This window comes from Anabrus simplex, chromosome 1 (genome assembly GCF_040414725.1).
Source record: "Anabrus simplex isolate iqAnaSimp1 chromosome 1, ASM4041472v1, whole genome shotgun sequence".
In the NCBI taxonomy this organism is placed as follows: domain Eukaryota; kingdom Metazoa; phylum Arthropoda; class Insecta; order Orthoptera; family Tettigoniidae; genus Anabrus; species Anabrus simplex.
The window spans coordinates 729,760,720-729,775,632 of NC_090265.1; the positions used below are offsets into that span (position 1 = coordinate 729,760,720).

The 14,913-nt window shown below is 41.6% G+C and overlaps 1 protein-coding gene across 1 annotated transcript; it reads left to right on the forward strand.

The window, feature by feature from the left end:
• Nucleotides 1-435: 435 nt before the first annotated feature.
• Nucleotides 436-14,686, forward strand: LOC136872696 (neurofilament light polypeptide). Its single transcript, XM_067146524.2, has 3 exons — nucleotides 436-786; nucleotides 13,291-13,391; nucleotides 14,387-14,686. Exons 1-3 carry the CDS (start codon nucleotides 462-464, stop codon nucleotides 14,561-14,563), a joined length of 603 nt encoding a protein of 200 aa, XP_067002625.2. The 5' UTR covers nucleotides 436-461; the 3' UTR covers nucleotides 14,564-14,686.
• Nucleotides 14,687-14,913: the final 227 nt, after the last annotated feature.

Genomic DNA, 14,913 nt, shown 5'->3' on the forward strand with positions numbered 1-14,913 from the left:
TACTATTGTTTTATTAGCTGCTTTTCAAAGAAGAAAATCTTGACTGTTCACGAGAAAGGCTTCTCAATGAGAAGCGGGGAAGAATTTGGACTCGGCAGCAGAAGAAGTAAAAGGCAGACTTAGTTCCATGATGGGAACAGCAGAGAAGGAGACAGATGATGTAGCACCCGAGGAGCTTCCGGCAGGAAGTGCAGAGGAACAGTCGAGATTTACTTCTGAAGACACAGAGCAATGTTCTCTGTGAAACCTAAAGAATTTCACCTTATTTTCTTGATATGGCATAAGCCCAAAAGCCTAGATCATGTCTTCAAGAATGGGACGTGAAAGCATCAATGGCTACATTTAAATTGCTTTTGTTCTCTTTTTCAGGTGTGGGTGCTGCAGCGAAAGCTAAAGCAGGAGAGGTCATGGAAGGAGTTGGAGATCAAGTGGACTCCCTGAAAGAGACTGCAGGAGAGAAGATGGCGGAGGTGTCAGAAACTGTCAGGGATAAGATTGGAGACGCAACAGAGCATGCACAAGGAAAGTTGGGATCCTTGGCGGGAGACGTCTCGGGGCAGTTGGGCGGGGTGGTTGACGGTGCTGGGGAAAAGATGAGTGAACTGGCAGAAGGTGTTCAGAACAAAGTGGGTGAAGTTACAGAGCAAGCAGGCGAGAAGTTGGACTCGGCAGCAGAAGAAGTAAAAGGCAGACTTAGTTCCATGATGGGAGCAGCAGAGAAGGAGACAGATGATGTAGCGGCTGAGGAGCTTCCGGCAGAAAGTGCAGAGGAAGCAGCACCTGAAGGTAACTTTACACACTTTCTTAGAGAAAATGTTGGCTTGAAAGATCACACACATACATACATACACACAGAAGCAAAAAATTCAAATTACACATTATGTATGCTATGATACTTGGCAGGAAGCCACAATGGAAATGGCAGTTGTGGGTTTGTGTTTTTATACGCTTTGCATTTGTAGTTTAATTTCCACCTTTGGAAACAGTTTTTATTCTTCTTTTTCTTCACAAATGGGCCACCTAGGATCACATAGTTCTTAAGGACTGAGCAAGTAGTTTTTGTTCCTCTGGCCATTTACCATGTGTAGGTTCCTGTTCTTTATACGACTTTGGTCTAGTGGCCCTGCTTTGCACAGATTTGTCAATTGAATGGGGAAGTCTGGTAGTCCATTCTTTCTAAATGCTTTGTAAATGGGATCTGTTGAAGTCACATTGTATGTGCTATTTTGGAAACTACTTTGATGTATTTCACAATTAGGTCTGATTCCTTTAATCCTTCTTGTTGCAGATTGAGGGTTTCTGAAGCATATAAGCGCTTCTGGTTTAATCAGTTATGTAATGTTGCATCTTACTGTTCCAGGAGCACTGTTTGTTGTAAACAATTTTTGTTAGTTGGAAAATTTTCATTTTCTGACTTCTTGATATTATGGATTTCTTTTCATTACCATTCTCTACAATCTATTCACCAAGATATTTAAACTCCTTACTCTGGAGATTCTATTAGTACTATGATTATTTTTTTGGAAATGTTCCTGGCAAGAGAAATCGTGGATGAGTTTCCACTAGATGGTCGAACATTATGAACAGTATAACTGTGTTGATCATCTTTGGTATGTACTTGTGCAAAGATCAGAATATGAAGATAAAGCTGGAATTCAAGAGGACAAATTGGGTTAAATGTTTTGTTTATAAACAGAAGAGTTAGGGACTGGAATAATTTACTAAGGGAGATGTTCAATAAATTTCCAAATTCTTTGCAAATATTTAAGAAAAGATTAGGTAAACTAACTTTCAGAATTAGTACTATACTTGCTTATTATATTACAGCACAAACCTGGCGCAGTTAATAATAATAATAATAATAATAATAATAATAATAATAATAATAATAATAATAATAATAATAATAACACTCAAATTTTATACACCACCTAATGGTTTTCTACAGTTTTCTTAAAGTCACAACTCTTATATATATAGAATTAGATGTAAAAAATACCTGTGTCCACAATAAGTAGCCCACATCTATATATATAAAATAAGAGTTTTGTCTGTACATTGCTCAGAATTTGAAAAGGGTGGTATTTATGTGCCGGTCGTGTCCATAGTAACAAGGAAAAGCACTTTTTAATTGTCTGTCTGTCTGTCTGTCTGTCTGTCTGTCTGTCTGTCTGTCTGTCTGTCTGTCTGTACACACATCACGAGAAAACGGCTGAAGAGAATTTAATAAAATTCGGTATGTAAAGTCCGGTAGTAAGTTGCTACAATTTAGGCTATAAATAATCTTATTCACGCCAAAAGAAATGGTAGTTTAGGGGAAGGCCTAAAATTGAATTCATGTCATTTATGTCATTAGTGGTCCTATCTTATCGAAAATCGGTATGTTAAGTCCGGGAATAAGTCTCTACAATACAGGCTATAAATAATCTTATTTATGCTGAGAGAAATGGTAGTTCAGGGGAAGGCCTAAAATTTAATTCCATAATATTGATGTTATTAGTGGTCATATCTTAATGAAAATCGGTATGAAAAGTCGGGGAGTAAGTTGCTATAATCTAGACCATAAATAGTTTTATTCACGCTTAGTGAAATGGTAGTTTAAGGGACAGCCTGAAATTTAATTCTCAAATGTTTGTGTTATTAGTGGTCCTATCGACAAATACTACATAATTAAAGTTATATAGTATTAAATGTCTGATTATTTATATCTTATACATTTTTACTGTACTGGCTTTGATAACAGAGATATTCATGAATTTGGATTTTTGTTGCTAAATCCATATCAGTGCCCAGTCACGAGAAAATGGGTAAACAGAATTTAATGAAAATCGGTATGCAAAGTCGGGGAATAAGGAACTACAGTCTATGCTATACATAATTTTGTAAGGCGCCCTAATATCACAGAGTCGAAAGAAAACTGAATGTGAAGCCCTACAATACAGAAAGCTCATAACATTGATCAACAACAACATTACACTGACCATTGTTTGTTGGGATGTGCTTTTTGTTCCTGTTGCAACTCATCTCCGATAGATGGGATTACTGCTGTATACCAAGGATTTTATATTTGCTTTACATCGCACCAACACAGGTAGGTCTTATGGCGATGATGGGATAGGAAAAGGGCTAGGAGTGGAAAGGAAGTGGCCCTGGCCTTAATTATGGTACAGCTCCAGTATTTGCCTGGTGTGAAAATGGGAGACCACATAAAACCATCTTCAGGGCTGTCGACAGTGGGTTTTGAACCCACTACCTCCCGGATGCAAGCTCACAGCAGCGCGCCCCTAACCGCACGGCCAACTGGCCTGGTCGTGCCGAGTATAACAGCCTGCCTGAATATTGCCGGGAAGTAGATGAGGAGTTGGACAACTTTCTTCCTTAGCATGCCATTCCCCTGGTTCATAAATTTTCTGATATTACTGGTACATAACACGCTGGTTCATCATAGCATTCGAGCTAATCAATCCCTACTCTGAGGCACTGATTGGAATGAGCAGTCTGCATATTTAACGGAATAATGGCAGAGGAGTGTTCACGGCTGTCTGCGCCCTGGTCATGCAAGCATTGGAACTTTGGACTGTTAGATTGGCACTGTAGTACTGTTCGTTAAAGTGAGAAAATGTGTGTTTTGTCACTTGATCGAGTATTTTGTATGATAACATTAACTTTAATTACATTCCTACTGAAGTTTTTGTAATGGCCTAAGTTGACTTCAGTTAGGAAAACCACGAAGACAAGTCTCTCTGAGAATCCCGTAGCAAAGCACGGGTACAACAGCTAGTATTAAATATAAATCAAATAAGTTGCTTGCCGTCGCACCGATACAGTTAGGTCTTATGGCGACGATGAGATAGGAAAAGGCTAGAAGTGGGGAGGAAGCGACCGTGGCCTTAATTAAGGTACAGCACCAGCATGTGCCTGGTGCAAAAATGGGAAACCATGGAAAACCATCTTAACGGCTGCCAATGGTAGGATTCAAACCTGCCATCCCGCGAATGCAAGCTCATAGCTACGTGACCCTAAATGCATGGCCAACTAGCTTGGTCATCTTAGAGAATGGCTTTTTCTATTAGCAGAAGACTTTTTAAATTGTCATATTTTGTATAGGCTACACGAGATGTGATTAAACATCTTTTTATTTAAGCTATTGCTTCAGTCTGCTCACTTACTCATTGTCCATGTACACTAGTGATCTCGTGATTCGATTAATTTAAGTACTGTGCAATGATGCGACATACGAACTGAGAGAATACCGAGCGGTTCTTCCGAATATAAAATAGACAATTTTGAGTGGTCTTTAGCATTACTCATAGTCATAGGGTAGACTAGATAATAATGTTATTGGCTTTACGTCCCACTAACAACTTTTATGGTTTTTGGAGGTGCCGGAATTTAGTCCCGCAGGAGCTCTTTTACATGCCGGTGAATCTACCGATACGAAGCTGAGCACCTTCAAATACCATCACACTGAGCCAGGATCGAACCTGCCAAGTTGGGTTCAGACGGCCAGCGCCTCAATCGTCTGAGCCACTCAGCCAGGTGGAGAGACTAGAGAGCTGAGTTTAATTAATTGTCAAACGTCAACTAGTTATAAAAATACTGATTAATTAAACTAATATGGTAAATAGAATAACCTAATAGCCTACTTACAAGGTAGGTACTTTGGAATTATGTTTTGACTACCTTTTTAACACTGCAAATGAATCCATCTATTATTTAAAACTCCCTGTAAGAAAAGGACAGTGAATGCAAGTGGGTATTATTTTCAAATGAGCTGTGCTCGAGAGTCCATTATAGCACACGATTCTTTCGGTGTGCCATGGCTTACTGTATGTCTCATTGCAGCAGAAGCTCGGCTCTCTGTCAGTGTCCAGTGTGCCGGTAAGGAGCCATGTGTGTCTTGTGTCTCACTGAACCGCGATTGTGCACAATTCTTTCAATGTGCCATGATTCACAGTCTTGCTGCAGCAGAAGCTCGGCTCCCCGCACATGTCTAGTGTCCCGCTAGTGAGCCGTGAGTGCGCCACTCAGCACTGCCCGCTGCGAGTCAGCTGAATCGTGTGCCGTTCCTGTGAATCGATTCACTCGGACACTTGAATGAATTGATACACTGCTTCGAATCATGCACTCAGTAGCCAACACTACAACAGTGGCAATAACAAAGGCCAAATCCTCTTCATCTGAGTACACTGTCCTTGCTTGAAAATACTAGACACCACCTAAATGTATTACCAAACCAAACCAAACCAAATCCCATGGCACTACAGCCCTTGAAGGGCCTTGGCCTACCAAGCGACCGCTGCTCAGCCTGAAGGCCTGCAGATTACGAGGTGTTGTGTGGTCAGCACGACGAATATTCTTAGCTGTTATTCTTGTATTTCTAGACCGGGGCCACTATCTCACCGTCAGATAGCTCCTCAATTCTAATCACGTAGGCTGAGTGGACCCCGAACCAGCCCTCAGGTCTAGGTAAAATTCCCTGACCTGGCCAGGAATCGAACCCAGGGCCTTCGGGTAAGAGGCAGGCACGTTACCCCTACACCAAATGTATTACCACAAATTGATATGATGAACTACCTGTACAGTATATAAACAAAGGAAGTCAAGTTTAACATGTTTATTAAGTGTGGACACAATGTTAAATGAAACAGTATTCAACATTTAACATTCAGAATGTTGATGGTGTCTCCAGTTAACATTTAACATGTTGTTATTATATATTAATCAGTGGAGACCAGCCTTTAAGATGGAGATACTGAACTCAGGAAGAGACAATCCTGGGGCAGGTTGTGCAAGTACCTTGGTTTTTTTTTTTTATGGCAAGACCAAAGCAATCACATGCAGTTTTAAGGCAGTTGACTGACTGTTTTAGTTCTGCAGGTGTTAGAACAGGAGATGCGGTGTTATCAGCATACTGCAGTTCTGTCACCCGGGTAAGCAGAGTAAGTCTTTGTGAGCGAAGTCTTGCCAGATTGAATAGGCCTCCATCAAAACGAAACTTAATCTCCGCCTAAGTTGTTTGCAGATGATTCATGCAGCATGTACAGTGCAAAGAGCACACAGCCTTGTTTCAATCCATGAGTGATTGGGAACGAATCTGATACTGAGTTACCATGAAGAACCTGCCCACACCTGCCATCATGAAGAGCTTGAAGCAGTTCCACATAACATTCAGGACATCCAAAATGTCTCAATACTTTCCACACAGCAGATCTTGGTACTGAATCAAAGGCTTTTTCCAGATCATAGAAAACTAAATACCGAGGCTGCTGTTGTTCTCTGCATTTTTCCTAGAGTTGTCTAGCACAGAAGACCATATCTGTTGTGCCTCTGGAGGTTTGGAAACCACATTGAGACTCAGGCAAAATCCTCTCAGAGATAACTTGGAGCCAGTTTAATAGAATTCTTGCAATATACCACGGTACACATACACTATAATAATTTTTTTTTTTTTTTTGCGAGGGAGTGTGGAAAATCTTTCATAAGACGCTTGTGAGGGTCTGCACTCAACAAGTGTGTGGAGATTCTTACCCACTAAAAACCACACTCCCTTTTCCCACGACGTTTATCTCCGCCCCGGAAACCGCTCTCGCATTATTTCAGGGCGGATGTCGTGCTTAATGCATCTTGTGCTTCATCTTCCTTCTTCTGCTTTACTGTCTGTCGTAATCGTCCAGGTCCTTCTTCTTCTGACACAGAATATTTTCTACGTAGACTGCCACCTGGTCCCAAGATTCTCGACTTCGTAGCATTACTGACACGATCCCTTCTGGCGTCAGTTCTCCGTGCATAACTTCTAAGCATCTTTTTTGTGGCAGCCAATGGACACACACAAAGAAAGTATGTGATACGTCATCGATATCACCGCAGTATATGCACACCGGACTAGTTGCTAGTCCTAGCCTATGAAGAAATTTTCGGAAGTATCCATGACCTGTCAAGAACTGTGTGAGATAGTAGTTCACTTTACCATGATTTTGGGCAACCCATACGCCCAGAGAAGGTATCAGTCTTTTCGTCCATTTCCCTCTAGAATCATCTTCCCATCTTGTTTGCCATCATTGCATTCTGCGACTATGAGCCAAAGCCTTTGCCCTTTTCCTTCCTAGCTCTTCTTGTGTGAGCCAAATTTCTTGTCTTTCGAAGGCCAACAAGTCAATGGGAGCTACTGCTGCTACTACTAGAATCGCAGGTTCTGATACTGTGCGATGTGCGCAAGCAATTCGTAAAGCTGCTCTCCGTTGTACAGCCGCAATTCTTGTCCAATATTTCACAATTTTTAACGATTCAAACCAAATTTCCGAACCGTATAGCAGTATCGATTGAACAATCGACATGAGAAGCCGCCTTTTACTAGATATCGGTCCCTTGATATTTCCCATGAGTCTACTAAGTGCAGTCATGGTTTTCGCTGCCTTATCTGTTACCCGTTGGATGTGGTCCCAATATGTAAGCTTAGTATCAAGCGTTACACCAAGATATTTTGTGCTCCTAGTTGTTTCGATGGCTATCTGTCCGATCTGCATCGGTACAACAGTATTAATCCTTTTCCTCGTCAGGAGGACAATTTCCGTTTTGTGATCTGCGAGTTCTAACTTGTGATTTATCATCCATTCTTTGACACGTCGCATCGCCTGATTCAATTTAAATTGAGCCAGCTCTAGGTTACGGGTTACTATCACAGCAGCCACATCATCAGCATAACCCACAAGTTTTACATCTTCTGGCATCTCCAGCCGTAACAAATCATCATACATGATGTTCCAAAGGTGTGGTCCGAGAATTGAGCCTTGCGCTGCACCAGCTGTGAGCCGTTTTCTTCTCTGACCGTCTTCCGTGTCGTATAACAATGTACGGTCTTTCAAATAGTCTCGCAGTATATACATGAGATATTCTGGTAGCTTGAAAGTTTCTTCTAGAGCTTCCAAAATATCACTCCATCTTGCCAAGTTGAAGGCATTTTTAACATCTAGAGTCACAAGAAGCATCAGTTTCCTAGAATAATGATTACCCGTTTGAGCTCGTTCTGCTGTCTTCACCACTTCCTTCACAGCATCTAGCGTTGAGTGAGCTCTGCGAAATCCATGTTGTTGGTCGGATAAGTCGCCAGCTAATCGGACTGCTGCTAGTATTCTCGGTTGTAGGAGCTTCTCTAAACCTTTCCCGGCAGTGTCCAGCATACATAGAGGTCTGTAACCCCCAGTTTTCCCTTTACTGATCAGAACCAGATCTTCCAACGAAAGCTAAAAATTCCCGCTTTCAAACAATGATTATACATTCTCAACAGCAGTTGAGGACATAATTTGACTGCCACCTTTAGTACTTCTGCTGGAATACCATCTGGTCCAGGGGCTTTCTTATTTCTAAGGAAATTAATTGCTGTTATCAATTCTTCAGTTGTAAAAGGTGGTACATTGTCTAGTTCTTTCTCGGCCTCATCATCAATCCTCTCTGCATGATCAGGGAATAGTATGTGTACTATTTCTTCCATGGTGCGTGAATCCATGATAGGGCTTGGTAGCATCCCGAATTTCTTCATGACAATTTTATACCCTAATCCCCATGGATTTTCATCCACTTCCTTAGACATTTCCCACCACTTGTTGGCTCTACTCTTTTTAATTGTATTTCGCAGTCTTTTCTTCATAGTCTTATACTCTACTGAGAGAGCTTCATCGTTATGTCGTGCTCTTTGTGTCCTTCATCTGAGTCGCAGGCATTGTTTCCTCAACTCAGCAATTTCTTCATTCCACCAATATGCTGGACGCTTGCCTCTCCGTTGTTTGATTCTGGTCATTGATGCGTCGCATGCTTGCTGAAGGAATCTCATGGTGTGTTCCACGCATTTATTAGCAATAATGCTTCTTTTGCCTCCGTGACATGTATCCGTCGTACAATCCATTCCGTTCTGTATTACTTCATGAAATTTTTTTCTACCCATAGTGGCTATGTTCCATCTTTCTGGCTTGGGCGTGGTAATCCTTAGATTCGGAGTCTCTTGAAGTACACGAAAAGTGATATACTGATGATCGCTTCCAGTATATTCTTCAATTACTCGCCATTCAGTTATCCTAGACGCAATGTCTTCAGAAGCAAAGGTTACATCTGGTATACTTCCCTGACACCCTGGTCGCCGAAAGGTTGTCACATTACCAACGTTGATAACCATTAATCCCAGTCTCGCGACCATCTCCATTGTACGCTGCCCTCTAGAATCTGTTTGAGGCATGCTCCATTCAACTGCTTGAGCATTAAAATCACTAGCAACAACTAGGTTAGTGTTCACCCCTTGCAGAGTATCTTCAAGCCCATCTAGTTTTGTCTGGAAGTCAGAAATAGCCTCGTTCGGGGTAAAATAACAGCTGACAAAAATTACCTTCTCAACTTGGACCCAGACGAATCCATCTCCGCGTCCTTGATTTGTAACTGAGTATTTTCCAAGGTCTGGTACCCATATCGCAGCTGTCCCTAGATTGTCTGAAAACCAGCCTGGTTGATCTCTGTCTTGATATTGTTCGCTGAGAATCAAGATATATGCTCCTATCTCATAGATCATCTGCATCAATAGATCATTGGCAGTTAGACTCCTGTGTATATTGGCGTGAAGGATCTGTACCATTCACCACTGCTTTTTGGCCTTTTCTAGTGCTTCACGAAACACAATACACTTGCCTGAGCCAAGAGAATGATGTCGTTTTGACTCTTCAACGCCCATATCTGTGCAAATTATGCATCGTGGATTCGTTTTGCATCCTGCTGCCTTGTGACCAGCTTCTCCGCACTTAAAGCAGAGTTTACTTCTGTCCAATCCTTGACAGTTTCGTGCTTGATGCCCATATGACAGACATCTAAAGCACCGAGGAACTACGGCCCACCGTCTTACTCTGCAATATAGCCAGCCTAGTTTAATTTTGCCTATGTCTAACAGCTTTCGTGCCTCGCTATCTTCTATCTCCACGATGGCGAGTTTTTGTCCCCTGCTGTTCGGATTTGTGATTGAGACCTTCAATTCTGGATTAAGATTTTCTAATTCTCATCTTACAGCCTCCTCTACGTCGGAAATAGTGGTGGCACTGTCCATATCCCGAATTTCCAATGTAGTTCTAGGCGTCAAAACCTTTATTTCGCCATCATGTCCAAGAGCGCCTTTAAGTGATTTATTAAAATTGTCTCTATTCTCCTTTTCCGTGGCCTTATTAAATTCAAGAAGAACTGCTCCAGACATAGTTTTCCTGATCGATCTAACACTGGCGCCACTGTCTTCTGGGTTTACCTTGCTGCGGATATCCTTCACAACATCTGCAAAAGTCTTGCCATTCATCGGTTTAATAAGTACGGCTTCTGGGCAACTTCTTATAGTTGAACGTTTCCGTTGCTCATTCTTTTTAACAGTTTCAGATACCGGTACTGGTTCAGGTTGAGTACCTTCATCTTCATCTGCCTTCTTCTGCCTCTGTTCCCTCTTCTTCTTCTTCTTCTTGGATAACGCTATTTCCCAGTTATCCTGTTCTACGTTTCTGTTTGTGGTGCTCTGTTCTACTTTCTCTTGATCGGGCAAATCCTTTTGCATTAATGCTCTAGTTGCTTTCCAAGCTTTTCTGTGCGTAGATCCCGCATCTAGGGCTTCCTCCAATTTCTTTAAACCTTGCTGAATTTCAATCTTCATATTTTTCTGCTGAATTGCTAGAATACTTTTCAACAGGCCTCTGGCGATTTCCAGTTGTTCTTCCTCTTTTAGCATATCCTCCATAATTTGTTGAGTGATATCAAGCCTCAGATTCGTTTTCGCATTCTGCTCAATACTTCTATTGCATGTATCATGCGTGCGCTCCACGTCCATGATATTGTGACCATGTTCCATAGATGCTGGATTCAAATCCACAGAGTCGCACTGGATTCCAGCTCCCGACATCGAACCGTGAGTAGGGAGTCCAGAATAATAATAATAATAATAATAATAATAATAATAATAATAATAATAATAATAATATGGCCTCAGCTACAGTGTGCAGACATTTCAATTTGACACCATCTGGCTGTATGCTTGTCAATTTCGACGTTCCGTTTTACTCTAGGCCCACTAGATGGTAGACAGAGTAAACCGGATCTCTCTTGGGCGCCTGTGGCTGAGATTTGAATGAATTTTGTCGGGTAAACACCAAACATGTCACCAGAGATCTTTTACATGCCGACTTCGTACGACATGGAGTGTTGAATGGACTTTTTTCCACCCTTCAAAAATCTGACTACCTCTGCCGGGTTTGAACCTGCTATCTTGGGATCTGGAGGCCGACACTCTACCGCTGATCCACAGAGGCAGCTACATACACTATGATTGCCTTTCTTGAAGATAGTGATGATGGTAGCATTCTTCAAGTTGTCAGGTATTTCTCAAGTTTCCCAAATCAAGAGGATGTGTATGAAAAGTCTAGTCTTCAAGGGTATACCTCCATTTTGTATCAGTTCCAGAGGGATGTTATCAGAACCAGGGTCCTTTCTTGGTTTTAGTTGATTGAGCATTTTAGTGAAGTCTCTGTATGTGGGTGAAACTGCCATCCATGGTTATTGGGCTGCTGAGGGACATTACGAAGGAAGTCCTCAGTGACATTGGAGGCACAATTTAGAGGCACAGAGAAATGCTCCTTCCAATGCTCTAAAATTTTTCTATTATCAGTTAAAATGATGGAGTTGTCAGCAGTCTTCAATGTCCCTGATGAAGATCGAATTGGACCATATGCCAGCATAGAAGTTTTACAGGTCATGGGCATCAGATAGTCTTTGCAGTTCTTCAGCTTTTTGTTGGCACCAGTTATTCCTGATTTCCCTATTTTGTGCTTGACATTTTCCTTTTTAAGTTTCAAGAAATGTGATTTCTTCACATTGGAAGATGGATCTTGAAGGAAGGATAGATGACCTTCCCATTTGGCATTGATCGGACACTTAATTTCTTCATTATTTTCATCAAACCAGTCTTGTTGTTTTTTCCTCACAAAACTAATTGTTTCCTCAGCTGACTCAGTGATGACCCTTCGAAGTGTGGCCCACTCCTGATTTGTGCTGCTACTGCTGACTGGATGACTAGCCAGTTTGTCTGAGATTGCATTTCTGTAATATGTAGCAATGGATTCAATTTGAAATTTAGAAGTATCAAATTTCTTTTTGGGCAGGTTGTGGATGGATCTTTTTGGTTTGCAGCAGATTGAAGTTCTCAACCGGCAAAAAGGGATCTAATGATCTGTCCAGCAATCATTGAGAAATTTAACATCTGAATAACAGAATTTTATTAAAATGACAGCTATGGTTGTACCAGCCTAGTCGGTTTTTGAGCACAAACCACTGCAGTGAGTATGGAAAATTGGCTCACCTGCAGAGAAACTGCACCAATGGTGAGATGCTGTGTATAAAGCGACATAATATAGTTCACTCAATAACTGCTGCCTCCTTGAACAAGAAAGCGTTAAAAAAAAGATCACAAAGAGGTTCATTGTGTGGGTAGCAATAGATGTATCAACATTATTTCCATCAATAAAGAAACAAATACAGCAGAAATCATTCATCCAAACATTCACTTTGAGCAATCAGCAACTCAGGCCAAAGAAGTGGACAGTGAGAAGGAAAAGATCTATGAAAAGAATATACAACACTTTTTTATTTATTTTGCTAGTGGCTTTATATCGCACCGACCCAGATAGGTCTTATGGCAATAATGGGATAGGAAAGACCTAGGAGGTGGAACGAAGCGGCCATGGCCTTAATTAAGGTACAGCCCCAGCATTTGACTGGTGTGGAAATGGGAAACCACGGAAAACCCTCTTCAGGGCTGCCAACAGCAGGGTTCGAACCCACTATCTCCTGAATACTCGATACTGGCCGCACTTAAGCGACTGCAGGTATCGAGCTTGGTGCAAACAAGACAGACAAGAGTCACTGGCTAACGGCTGTAGACATACACTTGTTGATCTGCAAGTATTAATGCTTTGACAAAATTCATATTGACATAAATAGGCCTATGTATGTCTTACAGCTGGGGGCCATGTGAAAATTTGTGTAACAAAACAGTGTCATGTAACAAAATGTGTGACACGATGTTACCTAGCAACAGTACCTTGAGAGCTGTATGTCATGCCCATCCATCATTACTTCACACCACAGCCTGCACGGTTGCTAGGCAATATTGCATCACACACATTTTATTAAAAGACATAATTTGATTTTTTCCAATGGTAAATATAATAACAGTTTTTCTTAACATTTTAAACATTGTAACCTGGGAGGAATTGTTCTTTGCAGATGCTGCACCAGATGAAGGCACTGCCGCAGCTGAAGAAGGTGAGGAGGCAAAAGAGGAGATAGCAGAGGATGAAGCACCTGCTGAAGCAGAGGCTGAAGAGGTGAGTTTGCAAATAGAACATTAGCATAATGGTACATGTGGCAGTCACTACGCTACCTTAGGCACCCATACCATCATCATCCCATTCCCACAAATATACAAGGTATACTTCAGTTTATTTCTTATGAATTACCACTGTCTATTTACACCACTACAAGGCCAGTTCAGAAAATACGAGGGATGTAAATAAAGTAGTTGTAGTCAAGGCACTCGCAGGGGATCAAGCATGCGCAAATAGGATATGGGAGCGATCACAGGAGTGCCGGGCGGAAGGGCTCAGACGGTTAAGGCACTGGCTCTCTGAGCCCAAGTTGGCAGGTGTGATCCTGGCTCAGTCCGGTGCTATTTGAAGGTGCTCAGATACGTCGGCTGTAGATTTACTGTCATGTAAAAAAAAACTCCTGTGGGACAAATTTTCAGCAACTCGGCATCTACGAAAATCATAAAAAGTAGTTATTAAGATGTAAAACTAACAACATTGTTATTAATATAGAACTTTCGGATAGTCGCAATACAAATGCAAGAATAAAGCACAAGGTCTTCTCTCTAACATTTGCGTTAGATGGAGTTTGAAACAACACTTATTACCCAGCATTCTTCCTCGACTCATAATTTTTGAAGACTCATTTATCAGTAACCGCAAATGGAAAACGATTTGCGTTCGACTTTAGTGAAATACTAATGCCTACAACATGATAAAGTTTCCCCTCTCGATTTCAACATAACACCAATGCCTTTGGTCGCATGATGAGAGAACCTCTCACACAGGGCGCAAAAACTCATACGAATCTTTCTTTCAACTAGAGGAGGAGATGCTTACCCTTCAAATGTGAATCGCCTTACTCATGACAGTTATCAACTCAGTCAATAAGAAGTAAACTCACAATACAAAACAACCAACTACTCGCGGATTAAGAACACACCGTAAAGAACTGATGGGAGACTGAGCATAACACGGTCAATTACTATTTTCAGTTCATGATGTTGATGTTGCAGGCAAAACCTGAGGAAGCTGAAGCAGAAGCTGAAACTCCGAACGAGGAGGAATCTCCAGCTGACGCGCCAGCTGAAGAAGGGGGAGGAGAGGAGCCTGCTGAAGCAGCAGAGGAAGTTAAGGAGGAAGACAAAGAGGATGAACAAAAGGAGGCAGAAAAAGACAGCTCGAATGCCTGAGGTGCCATTCACTTCTTGTTGTTGTTCTCAGGTCAGATGGCCTAGAAGAGCAAGTGGCATGGTGGAGTAGGAGTAACATGGAGCTGATGGGAAGTCTTGACAGGATTTGGCCAGTTATTTGGAATATCCATAAGCAAGTCAATAAGTATCTGCAGTTTTGCTCTGATTGTCTTTAGGTTGGCTCTATGGCGTTGTGTGCTCACCAGCCGTTAGATAGCATCGTTATGTATGTCTGTGGTAGGTTTCAGCGTTATCAGATCAGTACAGCTTGCACTGTTGCAACATAAAGATGGCTGTGCCACTCTCTGTTTGCACCAGGGAAGAACAGTGTTCTGTAATCTGTTTTTGTG

Bases quoted from the DNA above. Each gene is read 5' to 3' on its own strand.
- LOC136872696 (XM_067146524.2), top strand. From the start codon at position 462: ATGGCGGAGGTGTCAGAAACTGTCAGGGATAAGATTGGAGACGCAACA. The intron at 787-13,290 runs GTAACTTTACAC...TGTTCTTTGCAG, and splicing joins AGAGGAAGCAGCACCTGAAG to ATGCTGCACCAGATGAAGGC. The intron at 13,392-14,386 runs GTGAGTTTGCAA...TTGATGTTGCAG, and splicing joins CTGAAGCAGAGGCTGAAGAG to GCAAAACCTGAGGAAGCTGA.